Genomic DNA, 20,062 nt, shown 5'->3' on the forward strand with positions numbered 1-20,062 from the left:
ACTAAGGGCTGTCAGAAAACTACCAAAACTCATTTAAGACCCTTATAGCCAGCAGTGAGGAACTTCCATCCCATGAGTCTGAGTTAGATTTAGGCCCCAGAGAAACAAAGAAAGACTTACATTTATAGAGCGTCTTTCACGACCACCGGACGTCCCAACACGCTTTACAGCCAATTAAGTACTTTTCTTTTGAAGTGCAGTCACTGCTGTAATGTAGGAAATGCGGCAGCCAATTTGTGCACAGCAAGCTCCCACAAACAACAATATGATAATGACCTGATAATCTGTTTTAGTGATGTTGATTGGGTGATAAATATTGGCCTGGACACTGGGGATAACTCCCCTGCTCTTCTTCGAAATAGTGCCATGGGATCTTAACGTGCACCTGAGGGAGCAGATGGGGCCTCAGTTTAACGTCTCATCTGAAAGACGGCACCGAGTGCAGCACTCCCTCAGCACTGCACTGGGGTGTCAGCCTAGATTTTTGTGCTCAAGTCTCTGGAGTGGGACTTGAACAGAGATGGCAGTGGGCTATCCCACGATACCATTGCTTGTTCCGTCTTCGCAATGATCAGCCCAAAGCAATTTTCTGCAGCATTTCATTTCATTTAAATTTGAAGTGCAGGTAGTTGACCCGGGTTATGTCAAAAATATACTGTACAGAGCTCTGCTGTAGTTCTTTGTTGATCAGTTTGTGTTAATTATCCAAGTAAGTCTGCAGAAAACAACTAAGCACACACCGGATAAATGCCAAAGCTGCAGGCATTAACAGAGCACCAGGGGAAATTCTTCAATGTTTATATGCTGGCCTCCTAATGAACTGTGTCGTCATTAAATCATAACATTTGGAGAAAAAAAACCTGTTCCGTTAAAAGAAAATGTAAAGCAAGTCAAATCAAATCTGTTGTTGGCCAATAAATGCGCTGGAGTTCAGAGAGTTCTTATTACCTTCCCACCACATCTAGTTCAGGCCCTGAAAGAGTAGATCACAGCATTTAAAAAATGTAGCACATTTATGGAGGTGCAATTATGACCCTGAAAATACAGTGTCTTCCATGGCATACACTCAGCGTACGCCGTCGTAATCCTTCTGAATGGTCCCAGACCTTCTGGGTTTCCGCATGCGTTTGCACGAAAACCCGGAACTTGCGATCCGTCAAGGTTCGCCTTGACAGATCATACGAGTAGAAAGTAAAATCAGTATCGCTGACGCAGAGTTGGGCCATATGCCCAATAGCTGCCCAGCAATTGCCCACAAAACTCTGATGGCTGGTAAAAGCAGGCACAGGGTCAGCTTTCATCAGTGTAAGGGTTATTATAAATCTTAAACATTTAAAATTAAAAAATGATGCACAAACACTTAAAATTAGTTTATGCAAATATTGGCCCAGATTAAAATGTTTAAAATTATTTTTCAAATGTTTTTAAATTGTATTTAGTGTAATGAAAGGAGATATGAATAAAATTGAAATTCAGAGCATTTATATTTATTAGAATTGTCTAAATTGTTTAATTATTTGGGGATTCCATTGCATGTCATTTGGGGATTCTGCTCCTAAATAACTGCAATGGAGTCCTCGTTTGTGATTGGAGGACCGGGTCCACGTGATCCCAGGGACGCTTCCGGACCGCCTGCGCCCCCGGGAGTGGTGGGGCCTTTCCGCTGCCTCACGCCTGGAGGCCCGAGAAGGGATCTCTCCGCAGCCTGGACGACAGCAGGTAGGTGCAGAAATGTTTCGTGGGTCGGAGGCGTACTTCGGAGCTACGCCTCCGACCGCAATTTCAGGGCCAATATATTTGTTTTATAGCTGGAGACACCAACATCAGTAGCAATACTTCATGTGGTGAAAGGTGTTACTGGGCCTATGCACTGCCAGGCCTGAACATGGGATCGTAAAACACAGGTTGCATTTTCCGTACAATCGAGCAGCCATTTTGTATCCCGTTAGCTTCCACTAGTAATATAATGGCCCAGAATTTTCCCAGAGGTGCTGCTCCTGCTTGGCTGCTGTAACGTCAGCGGAAACACCGAGCTGGGTTTCCGCCGCATTTCTGGCAACATTACGCCGATGGAGCAGGGGCAGCTCTGAGGACATTTCTGGGCCAACGTATTGTCAGGCCATACAGAGACAATCCTCATCTGCTGGTTTACATCAGTTCTAAATGGTTAAGAACCAGTGCTAAGCATGTGCAGAATGGTAACATGCCAATAGCGCTCAAATTTCATGGTCAGCTTATTTGCATAATTATTCACAGATCCAAGTGCAAATTTCGGCGGGTGTAGCAAGCACAACGGTGCTGGGAATGGAAAATTATATGTAAGTGACATTTTTAAAGTGATGGAAACAATTAAAGGGAGGTGCCGTGATATGGCACCAAAAATTCTGAAAGCTTGTAATGTTCAAAAAGCCACTGAACCCATTAGTAGCCTTTGCCATGGCTAAAAAGGCAAAAGGTTGCATTGTAGCAGGCGACTACCAGGATGGTAGAAGGCAAACTAGATGGACCGTGGTCTTTATTCGTCCAGCAATTCCAAAGTTCATAAGATTATGAAGTGCTAGGTAAAAATAAAGTGAAAGGAAATCCAAGATGCAGGCATGAGTCTGCAGTCACGTGATCTAGCAGCCCGACCTCCTGTTTAATGGCTGCTGAACTGGAGGTGGTGCTGTATGAGGTGGTTTCAAGGAGGGTTGCTTTCTGTGCAACTCCACAGCAAGATAAAGAAAGAAAGAAGGAAAGAAAGAAAGAAAAAAAAAATTGAAAGAATGACAGAATCAAAGATTTTTTGTTATTTGTTTATGGGATGTGGGCGTCGCTGGCAAGGCCAGCATTTATTGCCCATCCCTAATTGCCCTTGAGAAGGTGGTGGTGAGCCACCTTCTTGAACTGCTGCAGTCCATGTGGTGAAGGTACTACCACAGTGCTGTTAGGGAGGGAGTTCCAGGATTTTGACCCAGCGACGATGAAGGAACAGCAATATACCTCTAAGTCGGGAGGGTGTGTGACTTGGAGGGGAACTTGGAGGTGGTGGTGTTCCCATGCACCTGCTGCCCTTGTCCTTCTAGGTGGAAGAGGTTGTGAGGTGCTGCCGAAGAAGCCTTGGCAAGTTGCTGCAGTGTATCTTGTAGATGGTACACACTGCAGCCACGGCACGCCGGTGGTGGAGGGAGTGAATGTTTAAGGTGGTGGATGGAGTGCCAATGAAAGAAAGAAAAAAGACTTATATTTATGTAGCGCCTTCCACAGCCTCAGTACGTCCCAAAGTGCTTTACAGCCAATGAACATATGCCATTATTACAGCAGCCTGGTTGGACTGGAGTCATACTTGAGGCTACACAGCTAACCTGTACTGTGCCAGCTCTGTGGTGCATGTTAGCAACAGATATCTTTTTAGCTTTTGGCATAGCTCTGCTGCTGGCTTCTCTGCAGGGAACTATTTTCACAGCGTCTAGGCCAGCAGTCTTTGGCAGGTAGGCGTGACAATGCTGAGAAATATGTTTGATGGAGTCTTGTCAGGTGCGGCCAATCTTTGCTGGCTGATAATCACTTTGACACGTTGTCTTTTATGCAGCGGCATGTAATGTGTAACAGGCTGTGAGTGGTGCGCTTCTAAAAGAGCCATATGAAGAACCATGCTTGGTCAGGCCTTCCTATGTATCTGTGCCATCGGACCTTTTGTCGTGACCTACTCTGAATGTTGGAGCCACTGCATGCACTAATCATCTGCAGACATGGAGACCTAATAGGTGGATACAAAGCATGTCTTGCGCAGCATCCCTCTGGTTGTTCTACTGCTCGGCAGATCAGAGAATTCCCTTTGGGAAACTCATCGCCACCGGTGATGATGCTGGGGGGTGGGGGTGGGGGGAGACCAATAATAAAATTAAAACAAAGGCTCACAAGAACCGAAGTGGCAGTAAAAAAAAGAGAAAAATAGTTCATTTCTGATGAAGAAATTTTAAAGCAGAGTGTAGATATCACTAGTTGGAACAATATGTATTTATGTTAAGTAACATGTAGGGGTCAGTAATATCTAGGTGGTAATGGGCAGTCAGCAGACCCAAGTTATACTGTCACCTCTTGCATCGCAATCAGCTCTACAGCATCTAAATGCCAGTTAAATTTCAATGGCGAGAGAGCTGATGGGAGTCAGTAGCTCACTATTAACATCAAAAATTTAGTTTACAAAGTTCCCAGGGCTCAACAAATTGCCTGGGAATGTTTAAAAAAACCTTCGCTTCCCACCAGGTCGCAGCCAGTGCAAAGACCATGAGGAGCAAGGCTATCTTCTGGAACTGATCTCACATCACTTGCTTTAATATGAGTGGGGAGGCATATGGTCTCCCAAGTTGAACCATAGAATGATACAGCACAGAAGGAGGCCATTTAGCCCATCGTGCCTGTGCCAGCTCTTTGAAAGAGTGATCTCCTCCTCCTGCCCTATAGCACAGCAAATTTTATTTTCCAAGTATTTATCCAATTCTCTTTTGAATATTACTGTTGAATCTGCTTCCACCTCCCTTTTAGGTAGTGCATTCCATATCATAACTCAATGCATAAAAGTTTTACCTCATCTCATCTCTGGTTCTTTTGCCAATCACCTTAAATCTGTGTCCTCTGGTTACTGACCCTTCTACCACTGGAAACAGTTTCTTCTTATTTACTCTATCAAAACCCTTCAAGATTTTGAACACCTCCATCAAATCTCCCCTTAACCTTTTTTGCTCTAAGCAGATCAGCCCCAGTTTCTCCAGTCTCTCCACGTGACCTAAGTCTTTCATCCCTGGTACCATTCTAGTAAATCTCCTCTGCATCCTCGCTAAGGCCTTACATCCTTCCTAAAGCTGGTTTTGCATCTGAAACCACTTTGTATCAACACAGCAGTAGTGGTATAACTAGCAATGAAAAAGTATTTGGAGAGTCACGTGATTATGTCTGTTTCACCCAATTCTACATAAGTTTCTTTCAGAAATAACAACAGAAAATGCTGGAAAAACTCAGCAGGCCAGGCAACATCCGTGGAGAGAAATTAGAGACAACGTTTCGGGTCAAAACCCTTAATCAAGACTAAAGAGGCACAGGGAATTAAATAGATTGAGAGGCCGGGCTGGGAGAGAACAAAAGAGAAGGGACATTAAGAGGTGCTCAAAACGAGACGAGATGGTGATAGGACTAGTGGAGACAAAAGACAGCTCTAGATTAGGTGTGAAATGCGCTGGCAGAATGGGAGACAGCTGCCATGTGGGAGACAGAAAAAAAAAGGAAAGGTGGGGGGGGGGGGGGGGGAACCAAAACAAAGGTGTGGATAAAAAAAATGTGAAAATGTAATAGGGGCTGAGGTTATGATCTGAAATTGTTGAACTCGATATTGAGTCCGGAAGGCTATAAAGTGCCTATTCGGAAGATGAGGTGCTGTTCCTCGAGTTTACGTTGAGCTTCCATGGAACAATGCAAGAGGCCAAGGACGGTGAGGTCCGAGTGGGAATGGGGCGGTGAATTAAAATGACAGGTGACCGGAATCTCGGGGTCACCCTTACGGACTGAACGGAGGTGTTCCGCAAAGCGGTCACCCAATCTGCGTTTGGTCTCCCCAATGTAGAGGAGACCGCATTGTGTGCAGCTTCTTTCAGTATTGGCTTAATTTATTAGAAAACCGAAGCAGAAAGAAAGAACTTGTATTTATAGAGCGCCTTTCCTGACCTCAGGACTTCCTGAAACACTTAACAGCCAATGAGGCACTTTTGGAGTACAGTCATTGTTATAATATGGGGAGAGGTGGCAGCCAATCTTCACACAGCAAGGTCCAGGTCATCTGTTTACGTTGCTGATTGAGGGTTAAATATTGGGCTAGCACTGGGGAGAACTCCCCTGCTCTTCGTCGAATAGCGCCATGCAATCTTTTATGTCCTTCTGAGAGGGCAGATGGGTCCTCGGTTTAACGTCTCATCCGAAAGACGGCACCTCCAACCGTGCAGCACTCCCTCTGTACTGCACTAAAGTGTCAGCCTGGATTATGTGCTCAAGTCTCTAGAGTGTGGTTTAGAACCCATGACCTTCTGACTCTGAGGTCAGCGCACTGCCACTGAACCTGTACGTTTGTCAAATAATTTTAAAGCAGTTGGTTCTTTTATTTTAATTATAGCAGTTGTAACTCAGAAGGCAATTAGTGTTAATATTAGTATTATTTTTATTTACTGTTGTTGCTTCATAATTGTTGGAAATTGGATTAAGACTCCTGAACTGAAATTATTTATTCCTTAATGCCCAGCAAATAAGTAATTTCTGCTTCGGATTCAGATGCAGACTGCTGCAATGAAAGAATACTGTGGCCCTGAATTTCCGCGAGGTTCTCCCACTGCAGCGTCGGCGGAAATACCTGTTTTTAGCTGTTTATGCCATTTCTCGAGGGGGGGGGTGGTTTCTTCCCATACCCCACTAGAGACCCCCGTGGAAATTCCTGCCGTATGTTAGATATTCATTGCCTTTAGGATTTTTTTACTATTTTTCAACTGGACCAACAAATCTATTAATTAAACATATAAACTAAATCAAGCAGTAATATTCTACCGTGCATCTGTGACAGCTTGAGAACCTGCAGCTGTTAGATCTTGCGAATATCCAAAATTAGAAATATGAATGCATCGACAGAAAAAGGTACAGCACGTACAATTTCAACAAACCAACATTACTTCTGAAAAATCTAACAGCTTATGCACAAGTCTGTAATCAGCTGTTTAATTCTGATTCAGTGTTTTCGCTGAATACAACAAAAGCAACTTCTGCCTCTTTAGACGTGTATTCGCCTTGATCACAAAATCGCCAGAGAAAGAGACTGCACCACCATTTTAGCTTCATTCTACCTTTCAGTTGCATTAAGAGGAGAATGTGCATCTTTCATTTTGGTACTGAAGCTGAAGGCTATTCTATCTGTAAAGAACAGCAGAATTCAAAAAACCTAGCGAGCATCTGCCATTGTATTTTTGCAACCAAAATTTAAAATGTAAAATTGTGACACTTCAAAAAAAAATGCAATTAAAATACATGTTCTGTAGTTTCGTATCTTTGCGTAACGTTTTTCTTCATGATGTTCAGCAGCGGAGTTGAATGGAAGGTGAATATGTTGAGTTGTTTGACAGAGAAATGTGTGAATTTTAAAAGCGGCAAGGGACGTTCAGTACTCAAAGGGTTAATACACAATATTACAGATAATTGATTTACATAAAAACAGGACAACAAATTCGGACAGATATTTAACTGTAAGGTCAGATAAAACAATCCAGTTTTCCCACTTACAGCTACCAAAATGCTGTAAAAAATATAGAAGTGTTGTTTTCTAACAGCATGGTAATGGAAGCTCCCAACCTTCAGTTGAAAGTGAAACATTTTGAACTGGACAGTCACAAAAGTGCAGGGTAGTTCAACGGCACACAAACTCGTGGAAATCTTGCTCCATTTGGTAGCTTTTGGTTCGACAATGTGAGGGCCTTTTTGCAGTGTGTTTTAGCGATTACCTGCACTGTCCGTACAGGAAGTAGACCAGTCCATAGAAAGAGCTTCAGTTGTTGTAGAGGCATTCCACATCGACCGAGCAGCAAATATTCCCATTCTAGACCAGAAGAGAAAAGGAAGGTTCATGTTCCTCAAAATCTTCCACATTGTAGTTGAAAAAATAATCTTTACCCATCCACCCACCCCACCACCGCCCCACCGCCGCCGCCCCCCCCGCACAAAAACAACGCCCTCCATTTCCTCGTGCAGTAGAGAAATGTATTCAAAATGTTTTACGGAATAAAATGTGCAGATTATAAACATCAATAATGTACTCTGCAAGGAATTACATAATGAAACAAACTGAGAAGATGTACACAGCATGTAATGAGATCAGTCGTTTTTTTGTGAGCTGTGTATTTGGATTTGGTATGCACAGAAACCCATCACTATGTTTAAGAGTCTCCAAACCTACTGAGAAATCCACACATTGAAGTTGAAATTGGTCTTGGGTGATAGCGAATTGCCAGCCTAACTTACACGCTGTCCGACTTACTTTTTCATAAAGAAACAGAAAACCGGTTGGGGTATAAAATGGGCTGCTGACTCGCTATTGCCTGTTTTTGCGCTACCGCCCAAGACCAATTTCACCTCCAGTGTTCCCTTTGTGCCCAATATGGAAGGCACACACCACCTTAAGTAACGCCAGGGAACCTAGGTGCTGGTAAGCAAAAGCCAGGTCTCTCAAATGTGCACACAGATTTTTTTACCCCCGCAGATTAACAACCCATAGCAATTAATTCCAGACATTAAATTGTGTTTTGTCGTTCGAAATTCAGATCCACACTTGAGCTCAGCGTAAAGTAGCTGGCTGACAAGATAAGTTAGAGGGCAGGAGATAAGCTTTCTTAATTTAGTGCTGACAGATTCAGTTCTTGCTAAAGCCTGCTTAGTATTGCTAACATTATTTTTTAAAAAGGCCGTTATTGTAATATCTTTCAACTATTCCGTCACAGTAGGATCTTTCCCCCATCTTAATTCAACAGATATATTGGATGAATAATAAATATTCATATTTATTTATGCAATAACTGGTCTGATGAATTTACTTTGGAGGATAGTAAGTGCTAATTAACATGGACCTATTGTCTGTGACTCAATGTTATGCACCTATGGCTAGACTTCATTATTAGTTGAGAAAAGGTTGCCGCAGAATAAGACAAATATCACCAATATCAATATTTTACGGAGCATGGCGGCAATATTACATTTCTGGATAATTCTGACCTTTCCATTTAAATATCTAAATTAAAAATTAGAAAAAGGCAAAGGCATTTATTAAATCTAATGAAGTTCTCGGTTAAAAATTAAATCCGCAGAAAAAGTACAGAACCTATATCACTAGGTACTAGAAGTTACAAAGTTAATTTTTTAATCACATATATCACCGTTAGATTGCACGCATTGCACATTACATGGCTAATTTTACCATGTTTTGTACCAATTAAACCATTATACAATGGACATAGCGGCACCAGAGAAGGTGCATAAAAGATTTACAAGGGTGAATCCAGAACGGAGAGGTCGTAACTAACAGGAAAGACTCAACAGGCTGAGGCTCTCTTCTCTGGAAAAAGGGAAGGCTGAAAGGTGAGCGGATAGAAGTCTTTGAAATTATGAAGGGGTTCAACAGGTTAGATGTGGAGAAGATGTTTCCGCTTGTGGGCGATTCCAGAACAAAGAGGTCATAAATATTAGATAGTCACTAATAAATCCAATAAGGAATTCAGGAGGAACATCTTTACTCGTAGAGTGGTTGGAATGTAGAATTCAATGCAACAAGGAGTAGTTGAGGCGAATAGCACAGATGCATTTAAGGGGAAGCTAGATAAGTGCATGAGGGAGAAAGGAATAGAAGGTTATGTTGATGGGGTGAGATAAAAAGGGATGGGAGGAGGCTCGTGTGGAGCATAAACACCAGCATAGACCTGTTGGGCCGAATGGCTTGTTTCTGTGCTGTTAATACTATGTAATGACATTTCTAATGTAGGACAGGTATATTTTGCATGTCTTCCAAGTTGGGATGGATGTATTTTACCATGATGTATATGGAAGTTATGGATGTGTCTACCAAAACACATTTTCTTTAAAGAAATATGCCTGCAGTTGCTCCAGAAACTGTAACAAGACTTGGGATCTGCCACCAGCTGTGGCTGGAAATATGTTCTAATGGTGACACAGATGTAAATAGCGTATGCAAAAGGAGCAGGAACTAGGCTCGATGGGCCGAAATGGCCTCTATCTGCACTGTGGGGTTTCTGTGATTCTGTGAATTGGTTGCCTACTTTTTCATAGTCATTAGCTATAAATCACTGCAGGTCAAAATCATCACAGAAACAGTTGTAAAATTCAGAAAATGAATTGGAGCTGATTACATCAGGGTTGTTAGTAATTAATTCTGATCTTCAAATTTGTACCAGTTTTTCACATTTACAAGCCCAGTGCATACATTTTTGAATATTGCAAAGATCACACGTTGAAATTTGTTGGTTACAAGAAATTCAGTTAAAAATGAGTCACGTTTCAAACTAGAATCATGATTTCAAATGCATGATACCCATGTCAATATGTGAGGTATATACTCTTACAGAATAAACAATGTGCTCTCCCTAAATTCAGTAAAATCTGGTGACAATCAACTCAGAGAAAGAGGAAAACCAGTTAAAACAATGAAAACCTTATAATAGATTAAAAGTGGCACTTCAAAATGAGTATGAATATTTCATTAGTAATTATATACGAGAATGTCTTAATCGAATCTAATCACTATATATGTGATTTAGAGTCACTGAAGCATATTTAAGAATATAAACCTGCGCTCCTTTTATCCATTTGTGTTCAGAAATCCAGAATTGAGGATTGAGTGATTTTAGTGGATGTGTGCGCTTCCCCTTTCACTTCTGGGACCTTGGTTTGAAGGCAGCTCAAGACTGACAGGAAGAAAGCTTCCTCTCTCTGTTGGTTAAAGCTGTCCTACATGGAATGAGTTTGATCAGTTTCAACCTAGTCCCTGTGGCTGTGGACCCACAGCACATAAAGTGCTGTAATTCATCATAAATTTATAATATGAGATTAAAAATTCTACCATGCCGCTCCCGGTGCTCACCGGGAGCATAAGTCGTAAAATGATGCATTTTATTTATTTCAATCGAGGCAACGCTGCGGACTGGAAGTGTGCAGTTTTTGCAACATGCACTGCTGGTAAGCACCAGGAGCAGCACATCGAAACATATACCCTAAATTGAAGGGCCAGTTTTAACTCTACCCAACGGGCGGAAATCAGGCAAGTAGGTGTAATGTCCGTGTGTAATTGAGACACGGACTGCAGAAGTTGGTTATAACAGGTGTTTACTGAATGGAGACAAAACTGGAACTACTATACAATGTTACTACACAGGCTTATACACAGGAGTGGTCACTACTGGTACTGCAGTATACAGGGGCTGCAGAATATAGTTCCTTCTTCAAGGTACATACACTACAATTCCTCCCCTTTTAGCTAAACAGTACATAACATTCGATTAATACTTAAATAACATATTTACAATTACAGTTGCTATATACATTAGCTGAAGTTAATCAATTATAAATTCAGTCTTTGAGGAGGCTTCCTGATTCTGTCCGGATAACGCCTCTTTGGGGTATCAGGTTCTTCTGGCAAAGTTGATTCGGGATCAACGTCGTTGTTTGGTTCGTCTGCTTCCAATATCACCGATTCTGAGGTAGATGCAATTGGTACTTCGGTTTCATCACCAGGTGTATAGGATCGTGGTGTAGATTTGACGATTTCCAGTGACTCTAGAATCTGGTCAGCATGGCGTCTTACAATGCTCTCTCCAACGTCCACGGTATACATTAGAGGTCCTTGCCATGTGCACATCGTTCCTGGCTGCCATTTCTCTGTGCAGTAGTCCCGGGCCAAAACTGGTTGACCTATCTTGAAACTCCTGGTTGGCCTTTCATTCATATTCTGAAACTGCCTGTTCTCCACATCTCTTCTGATGTTTGGCTTAACCAAATCCAAGCGGCATCTTAGTCTTCGATTGAAGAACATCATGGCTGGAGTTTGGTTGGTAACCGCATGTGTCGCATTCCGGTAGGCAAACAAGAAGTTATCCACCTTGTGTTGTAGGGGTATGTCTTCATTACACATTGCCTTGATAGCCTTCTTGAATGTTTGAACGAACCTCTCAGCCGATCCATTGGTGGCTGGATGATATGGGGCGGATGTGTAATGCTTAACACCATTGTTCTTTAAGAACCTCCGGAACTCTTCAGACACAAACTGTGGTCCATTGTCGGAGCAAATCTGTTCAGGCAGCCCATTTCTGGCGAATATGGTTCGTAAGACTGTGATAGTTTTTTCTGTGGTGGTTGAGGACATTTTTATTACCTCTGGCCACTTTGAATGTGCATCCACCGCAATTAAAAACATCGAGTCCATAAATGGACCAGCAAAATCAATGTGTACCCTTTGCCATGGAGACAAGGGCCACTCCCATGGATGTAGAGGGGCTTGTGGTGGGGCGTTTTGGACCTTCTGGCATCCTGTACAGCTCTTGGTCATCTCTTCGATTTCTCTATCGATTCCCGGCCACCACACAAACGCTCTGGCTAAGTTCTTCATTTTTACCCCTCCCAGATGACCCTCATGAAGCTCATTGAGCACTCTATCCTTCAATTTGGGTGGAATTACTACTCTGGATCCACACATCAAGGTTCCTCGGCACACTGACAGCTGTTCTCTTCTCGGCGAGAATGCTGGCAACAGTGGTTCGCCATGTGCTGGCCATCCCTTCACCGTTAAATCATAGACCCTGGAGAGTGTCGGGTCATTTCGTGTTTCCTTTTCTATGTTTGCATTCGTCACAGGGAGACATTCGACAATGGTCGAGTGGAATATCTCCACAGGATCCACTGCAGGTGCTTCTTCCACCGTCGGCAACGGTAGGCGCGACAATCCATCAGCATTCCCATGCTGTTTAGTTCCTTTGTACTCGATGTCATATTGGTGTGCCCCTAGGAAAAGGGACCACCTCTGTAGCCGTTGTGCTGTCATTATCGGGACGCCCTTCTGAGGGTTGAAAATGGAGACAAGAGGTTGATGATCAGTTAGTAGAGTAAATTTCTATCCGTGCAGATAGTGATTGAACTTCTTCACCCCCCACACCAGGCTGAGGGCCTCTCTGTCAATCTGGGCGTAGTTACGCTCAGCTGCAGTTAACGAGCATGACGCAAAAGCTATCGGCCTCTCTGAACCATCAAGGGATTTATGTGACAGTACCGCTCCAACGCCGTAGGGAGACGCATCACACACCAGTCTTATCGGTAGTGATGGGTTGTAGTGATCCAATACTTCTCTTGAAGTGATCAGGCCTTTACTCATCTGAAAGGCCCGCTTACATTCATCGCTCCATTTCCATGCTACTCCAGTTTGTAGCAGGGCGTTCAGTGGGTGCAGAATTGTGGACAAATTCGGCAAAAACTTATGGTAGTAATTCACCAATCTGAGGAATGACCTCAGTTGCGACACATTTTCAGGCGCTGGAGCCTTAACTACCGCTTCAATTTTGTCAGGGGACTTATGTAACCCCTCTTCATCAATCACGTGGCCACAATACGATATTTGTTTCTTAAAAAACTTGCACTTGGGGCGATTGGCTCATAGCTCATGTTCTCTTAGCCTAGTGAGCACCTGCTCTAGGTTGGCAAGGTGTTCACTGTCATTTTCACCTGTCACTAGGATGTCGTCCAAGTAACACTGAGTCCCTGGAATCCCTTGCAGGACTTGTTCCATCGCTCTTTGCCACATAGCCGGAGCTGATGCAACTCCGAATACCAGTCGATTATACTGGTAAAGACCTTTGTGAGTGTTTATCGTGAGATATTTCCTAGAGGATTCTTCAACCTCCATCTGCAAATATGCTTGCGCTAGGTCAATTTTTGTAAAACGTTTCCCTCCAGATAGTGAGGCAAAAATATCTTCTATCCTCGGAAGAGGATACTGTACTGTGTGAAGGACTGGGTTCACAGTCACCTTGAAGTCCCCACAGATGCGAACCTTCCTTGGCTCCTCAGACTTATTGTTTAACGTTTTCTTCATGACAGGAATGATGGGTGTCGCCCACTCGCTCCAGTCTACCTTAGTTAAAACGCCTGCATTCTCCAGATTCTCCAGCTCTGCCTCGACGGCTGGGCGAATTGCATATGGTACCGGTCTTGCTTTGAAAAACTTGGGAATTGCATTCTCTTCTATTTTTATCGAGGCGGTTACACCTTTAAGAGTTCCCAGTTCTTGTTGAAATACCTCTTTAGCGTTAGCCAAGATTTTTGACAATCGTCCAGGTGTGATGTCGTCATCCTTTTTACCAGCCACAGTCAGTGCCTGAATGCAGTGCCAGTCTAAACTTATCTTTCTGATCCATTCACGTCCCAATAACGGTGGTCCACCATCTTGCAGTATGTACAGATACAATTTCTGTATTTCCTTGCCGTTGTATTCGACAGGCACCCTTATTTTCCCTCTGGGGTATACTTTCTGCCCCGTATATGTCTTCAAGACAATGGATGTGTCTTTCAAGGGTATGTGTGAGAATAGCCGCTCGTAGTCTCGTCGATTCATGACGGTCAGAGCTGCTCCTGTATCCAATTCCATTTTGACTTGGGACCCTGCTATCGTGAGGGTGACCCAAATGGTTCGGTGATCCTCTTTTGTGATTACGTTGTGTAGTTTGAGACAGCTTAGTCTCTTGTTCCCGGATTCACTATCGCTCTTCTGGTCTTCGGAACTACTGTCCGTCATCTTTTGTACTTTCCTGTACTTTTCCTTAGTAGTCTTTTTGTTGTCGTTAGTCTTCTTCCCGGACCTGCAAACTCGTGCAATGTGTCCCATCTTTCTGCATTGCCTGCATGTTTTGTCCTTAGACCAGCAGTCCTTCTGGTCATGGGTTGTTCTGCCGCAGCGATAACATTTTGCAAATCCCTGTGTCATTTCATGGGTGCCGTATTCCTGTGGCTTTTGCTGTATTTCCGCAGCTCCCCTTGCTGCTGCCTCGTACGATACTGCCACGCTGAAAGCCTTATCTAGCGTCAGCTCTTTCTCTGAGAGTAACCTCTTCTGGGTTCCTTCACTCAGGAGTCCACAGACAAATTTGTCCCGTAGGGTATCTGCCAGTCCTGCTCCGAACTGGCAGTGCTTTGATAGCTTGCGTAGTTCCGTAAGGTAATCAGCATTGCTCTCATCTTTATGCTGATTTCTCTTGTGGAATTAAAATCTTTCTGCTATCAGCAGCGGTGTAGGATTTAGGTGTTCCTGTAGGATATGAACAATTTCGTTAAAACTCTTCTCCATCGGTTTGACTGGAGAGATCAGGTTCCGCAATAGGCTGTACGTTCTTGTGCCCATTAAGTTTAGTAGTACCGATGCCTTTTTCTCATCGGCTACTTCATTTGCCTTGCAATATACTTCGACTCTTTCCACATACGTGGTCCAGTCTTCTATTGCATTATTGAAGGCAGTGATATTGCCAGTCTTCGGCATCTTGGAGATCTAAGATGGCGCCTCCCGCGCTTTGCCTTCTTCCCCGATTGAACAAAATGGCGCCTCCCACGCTTTGCCTTCTTTCCCGCTGGATTAAGATGGCGCCTCCCGCGCTTTCTGTCTTTTCCGCTGCTGCCAGCGCTGTTGCTGGCGTTTTTATGCCTTGATGGCGACGCCCTATGGTCTTCGCGCGCTTCCCCCCCGCGCTGCTGCCAACGCCGCTGTCCGCGGTCCCCGTGGCAAACTGCAGCTCCTCGCGGCTTTCTGCGCTTCTAATTTCTTTTTCTTTTATTTTAATTACTGTTCCTGTCGTCAGAGCAGACCCTATGGGACACTTCCCTCCCTCTTCTGGGGTCTGTACGCTGCCCGGCTTCGTAGCACCGGCCGCGCCCTGTGTGCTCCACCCCCTCTCTCTCCTCTTCCCGACAACGCTGCTCGGCCCCGTTGAAAAGCCACCCGATCGAGCTCTAGCCCGCCGCAGCCCAGGAAGCATCAGTGTACTACTTGCCACCAGCCCGATTAGCTGGAACACCATAGACTGGATAACCAAGCCCAGCTCTCGACAGCCTCTCCTGCAAATCTTCGAATTCGATGAATCAGAGGGCGGTTGCCCACGGTCGACGCCCGTTTCTTCTGTTTGTTTTTTTTTTCTTTTTGGATTTCTTCCTTCTGGTTTCGACCTCTAATAAATTCGCTTCAGGGATGGATCCCCGTGAGGTGGTGCAGAACTGTAGGTAAGTTCGGATCTGTTTGTCGCCAATGTAATGTCCGTGTGTAATTGAGACACGGACTGCAGAAGTTGGTTATAACAGGTGTTTACTGAATGGAGACAAAACTGGAACTACTATACAAAGTTACTACACAGGCTTATATACAGGGGTGGTCACTACTGGTACTGCAGTATACAGTGGCTGCAGAATATAGTTCCTTCTTCAAGGTACATACACTACAGTAGGCAGTTAAAATCTTACCCACCGATGTCCCTCCAGGACCCCATCGTCTTCAATTTTAAGCTGCTCATGTGAGCAGGCAGCAAAGACCCCCCTTGAAGCCGGTGGGGCCCTTCTTTAAATATGCGGGGACTGATGATGAGATCATCGGGCCTTGACCCCGATTTTAACTGCAGGCTAAAGCGGCGAAGCCACCACAGCTTTCCGCCCCAAGGGAGACGAGAATCAGAGGCAGAAGAGGCCTTTCGAAGTACCTGTACGTTTTTTTTTTCCTTTCCTTTCGTGGGACCAGGAGGAGCAGGAACCTCCGTCCCCACACTTTACCTGGGTGCTGCCCGAATTTCTGCAGGCCAGCAGCCACTTCCTGCCCACAAGATGGTGACTGATCACATTGTCTATGCATGCAGCCACATGGCAAGTTCAAACAATCCATCCAATCTACCCATACAAATACTGTGGGGAAATCAAGGATAACACTGCATGCATGCAATGGTCAATATGTGGGGAAATTGATAAGGTTTCTATACTGAGCCACATCAACCCAATAGCCCCCTCCACATATATGGACAATGATGCAGAGGATTAACATACTGTCCTTTCACCTCTGGACACTGGGTTTGATTCCCGCCCAGACTGCCTCCTCTGCTGGCTGTAACAGCACTTTCAATCCAGTTAGTCCCATTACCATCTCCTTTTGCTTTGAATATCTCTTAATGTCTCTTAATCTCTCCTGCCTTCTATCCTATCACAGACCTTCCCTTTTGTTCTTTCATCCCCTCCCCCATTTCCCAGCCCCTACACTGGCTTAAAAATCTGTTCCATTTCCTGCTTTTTTCCAGTTCTGACAAAAGGTCATCGACCTGAAACATGAACTCTGTTTCTCTCTTCACAGATGATGCCTAACCTGCTGAGTATCTCCAGCATTTTCTGTTTTTAGTCCCATAGGGGAGTGTTTTTTCTAAAGCTAAAGCTCAGGCATATTTGTTAGGCCGCAGGAGAGAGACTCTGCGGCGGTCCTGTACTCTAACTGAGCCTGAAGTGCTTGATACAGAGTGCCTGGAATGGGGCAGTTTTCCATTTCTAAGTGCTAACATTCTGTACCTGATTGAGCACAAAGATTCACAGAAAGAGAACAGTAATTTAACTGCAAATTCGACTCCTTATTGCAATGCAGTTGGGAGAACATGCTACTTCTTTCAGGGATGTAAATGATTGTTTTTGTGGAAATTATACATTCTCACACCACGTGTATCTGATTTATAATGGATTTATGATGATCCAATATTTTAGAGTACCAGTAATTGCAAGCCCCAACATGGACTTTGTAATCATTACGGAGGCTCTGCTCATAGCTACAGTCTAAGTAGACAGATTGTTGATTTTAATGATATACTGATTGATATATAATGAAAACCAAATAGGAACTGATTGGTGCTGTGCTAGGCTTTATGTAATTATGGACTCCGGAAGGTCCGATGGGTAGGCCAAAGTTCTCACTGACAAAATAGGACATGCAGTGGGAAAAGGAGACACAATTAAATCAGAACAAACAGAAAAGTGCGCTTAATGACTGCATGGCAGCATCAGCCTGAAAATAATGTGTCGTTTTGTGCTCATTTTAATTGAGAACTGCATTAATTACCTTTCAAGTTTATTATCTAATGACCAAGATCATCAGCACATTAATTTAGGAAAAATACAGCCCTAATCAGCTACAACATAAACTCCATCTGTGCACACCATTTTAACAGCAAATAACATTTCCGAAGATTGTCTGCTAAATATATACTGTACTAAAGGGGAGAGCTTTTGAATAAGAAGCCAAAAAAACAAATTCCTGTCATTTTCATATCTTCTTTGCCATAAAAAATGCGAATTAAAAAAAAAACCTAAAATATGAATCTCTTATCGTTTAAGATCCTTTGGCCAAGCAACTGCAGATTCTAGATATCATAAGGTTATTGGTTGTCTGAATTTCATTCACAAAATTATTTAATAAATAGATTATAAACAGCAGTTAAAAGAATATGGGATCCATTCCCTCACATTTTATGATTTTGCCCAATTTTCCCCACAAACTCACTTTGACAAGGTATTTCTACATCAGTGATGAGATGATAAACCGTACAGAGTAGCAATACAGTGGGATCGTTGGTGAGATGTGACAAGACAGCTTGAAATGCTCACACAGTACAATACCTTGCACTTGCAAGTCGTGCAGGGGGATCCCGCCATGGTCCATATGGAGCCGCTCAGCCGTGTTACTCCGTGGTTGTCTATACACGTCTGTCGGATATCATAGACCACGTTGTCGGCTAAGCAGGGATCGCTCACACAGTGTGGGCAACACTCTTCCTCCGGAATGGTCGTATACTCACAGCTGAGAGTTGGACAGGTTAAAGGCCAGCAATCTACTTCTCCCTGCTGCACACAAAATGTACATGGTCAGAATTGCTCTAAAATCTCAGTGAAACGTCCATTGTTATACTAGGTTAGAAGCATAGAAAAATAGGAGCAGGAGTAGGCCATTCGAGCCTGCTCCGCCATTCAATATGATCATGGCTGATCCTCTATCTCAATACCATATTCCCGCTCTCTCCCCATACCCCTTGATGTCTTTTGTGTCTAGAAATCTATCTATCTCCTTCTTAAATATATTCAGTGACTTGGCCTCCACAGCCTTCTGTGGTAGAGAATTCCACAGGTTCACCAGCCTCTGAGTGAAGACATTTCTCCTCATCTCAGTCCTAAATGTCCTATCCTGTATCCTGAGACTGTAACCCCTCGTTCTGGACCTCCATCCACCCCCCCCCCTCCCCAGCCAGGGGAAACATCCGCCCTGCACCCAGTCTGTCTAGCCTGGTCAGAATTTTATACGTTTCAATGAGATGCCCTCTCAGGTTGGAAGGCGAATGAGAACCTGCAAATCACACATCCCCTGAGATATGCATTCAAGGTTAAATGATACAGTTCTTTACAACGAAAACATGTTTTCTCTGTGTATTCCTATCTAGACCTTTTCAGGCAGGTCCAAAAGGACTCTGCGGTACAATGTCCTTGTTTCTGTTTGTGTCTATCACTCAGATTAATAAAAAAAGAAATACCAGCGCGGAACATTTTGACAGAGATTAGAGCATTACAAATATCACCTCTGCAGTACAAATCATCCTGATCCAATATCAGGGACACAAAGTAAACAATTCTTTGCAATGTACTTATCGAAGAGTAAGGTAGCAAGGTCATTTTTAAACCCATAGAAATACAACACTCGCCCCATATAGAAGTTACAACACTCGCCCCAACCTGTCCATGTCAGTGTTTACCCACCCTGTATCATATCCCTTCAACCACCCATCCAAGCTAATCTCGAATGTTGACATAATTCCTGCCTCAGCCACTAATCCTGGAAATAAATTCGACAGCCTCACAGCTCTGTGTGAAGAAGTATCTCCCACCCTCAATTCTAAATCTCTTTCATTTAATCTTGTATCTATGGCCTCTCATTCTTGAACCCTCAACTACTGAAAACAGTCTAGTTATGTCTATCCTGTCCCATCCTTTCATCATTTGAAACACTTGTATTATATCGCCCCATAATCTGCCTTGTTCTAATGAAAAAAGACCCAACTTCTCAAGCCTTTTCTTATACTAGGCAGCACGCTAGACAATATGGGCTCGATTTTCATTGTGCCGTGGAGTCGGGATTGGAGGCGTGCAGGGGATTAAATTTCCGAAATCAGGGGTCCCGACCCCATCCCACCTCCATGCCAGTTTCAAAGGAGGCGGGTACCCGCCCCGCACTGGGACCCATCTCCCCGAGACGGGAAGGGATTAGTGCCAATTAACTGCCTGTTAACAGGTAGTTAACAGGCAGTTTTTAGCCTAATCCCTATTATTAATGTTGAAGTGTGGGATTCCCGACGGCTCCAAACCACGCCAAGTTGGAGGAGTCAGGCCGTCGGGTTGAAGGGCTTGGAGCGGTCGAGATGTCGTTGTTCAGGTGAGTGATGTGTGCATGAGTGCA

The 20,062-nt window shown here is 43.8% G+C and overlaps 1 protein-coding gene across 1 annotated transcript in view; it reads right to left on the minus strand.

Moving 5' to 3' along the window:
• Nucleotides 1-5,753: 5,753 nt before the first annotated feature.
• Nucleotides 5,754-20,062, minus strand: part of LOC147107099 (protein kinase C-binding protein NELL1-like) — a 974,256-nt gene continuing 959,947 nt past the window's right edge. The window contains exons 18-19 of the mRNA XM_086008154.1: nt 18,238-18,462; nt 5,754-7,606 (exon numbers count right to left, since the gene is read on the minus strand). Coding sequence (XP_085864280.1) covers nt 7,556-7,606; nt 18,238-18,462 — 276 coding nt within the window. The 3' untranslated portion in view covers nt 5,754-7,555. The remainder of the gene's footprint in view (nt 7,607-18,237; nt 18,463-20,062) is intronic.

The sequence above is a fragment of the Somniosus microcephalus genome, chromosome 15 (assembly GCF_052327205.1).
Source record: "Somniosus microcephalus isolate GS21.2 chromosome 15, FLI_Smic_1.0, whole genome shotgun sequence".
NCBI classification, from domain to species: domain Eukaryota; kingdom Metazoa; phylum Chordata; class Chondrichthyes; order Squaliformes; family Somniosidae; genus Somniosus; species Somniosus microcephalus.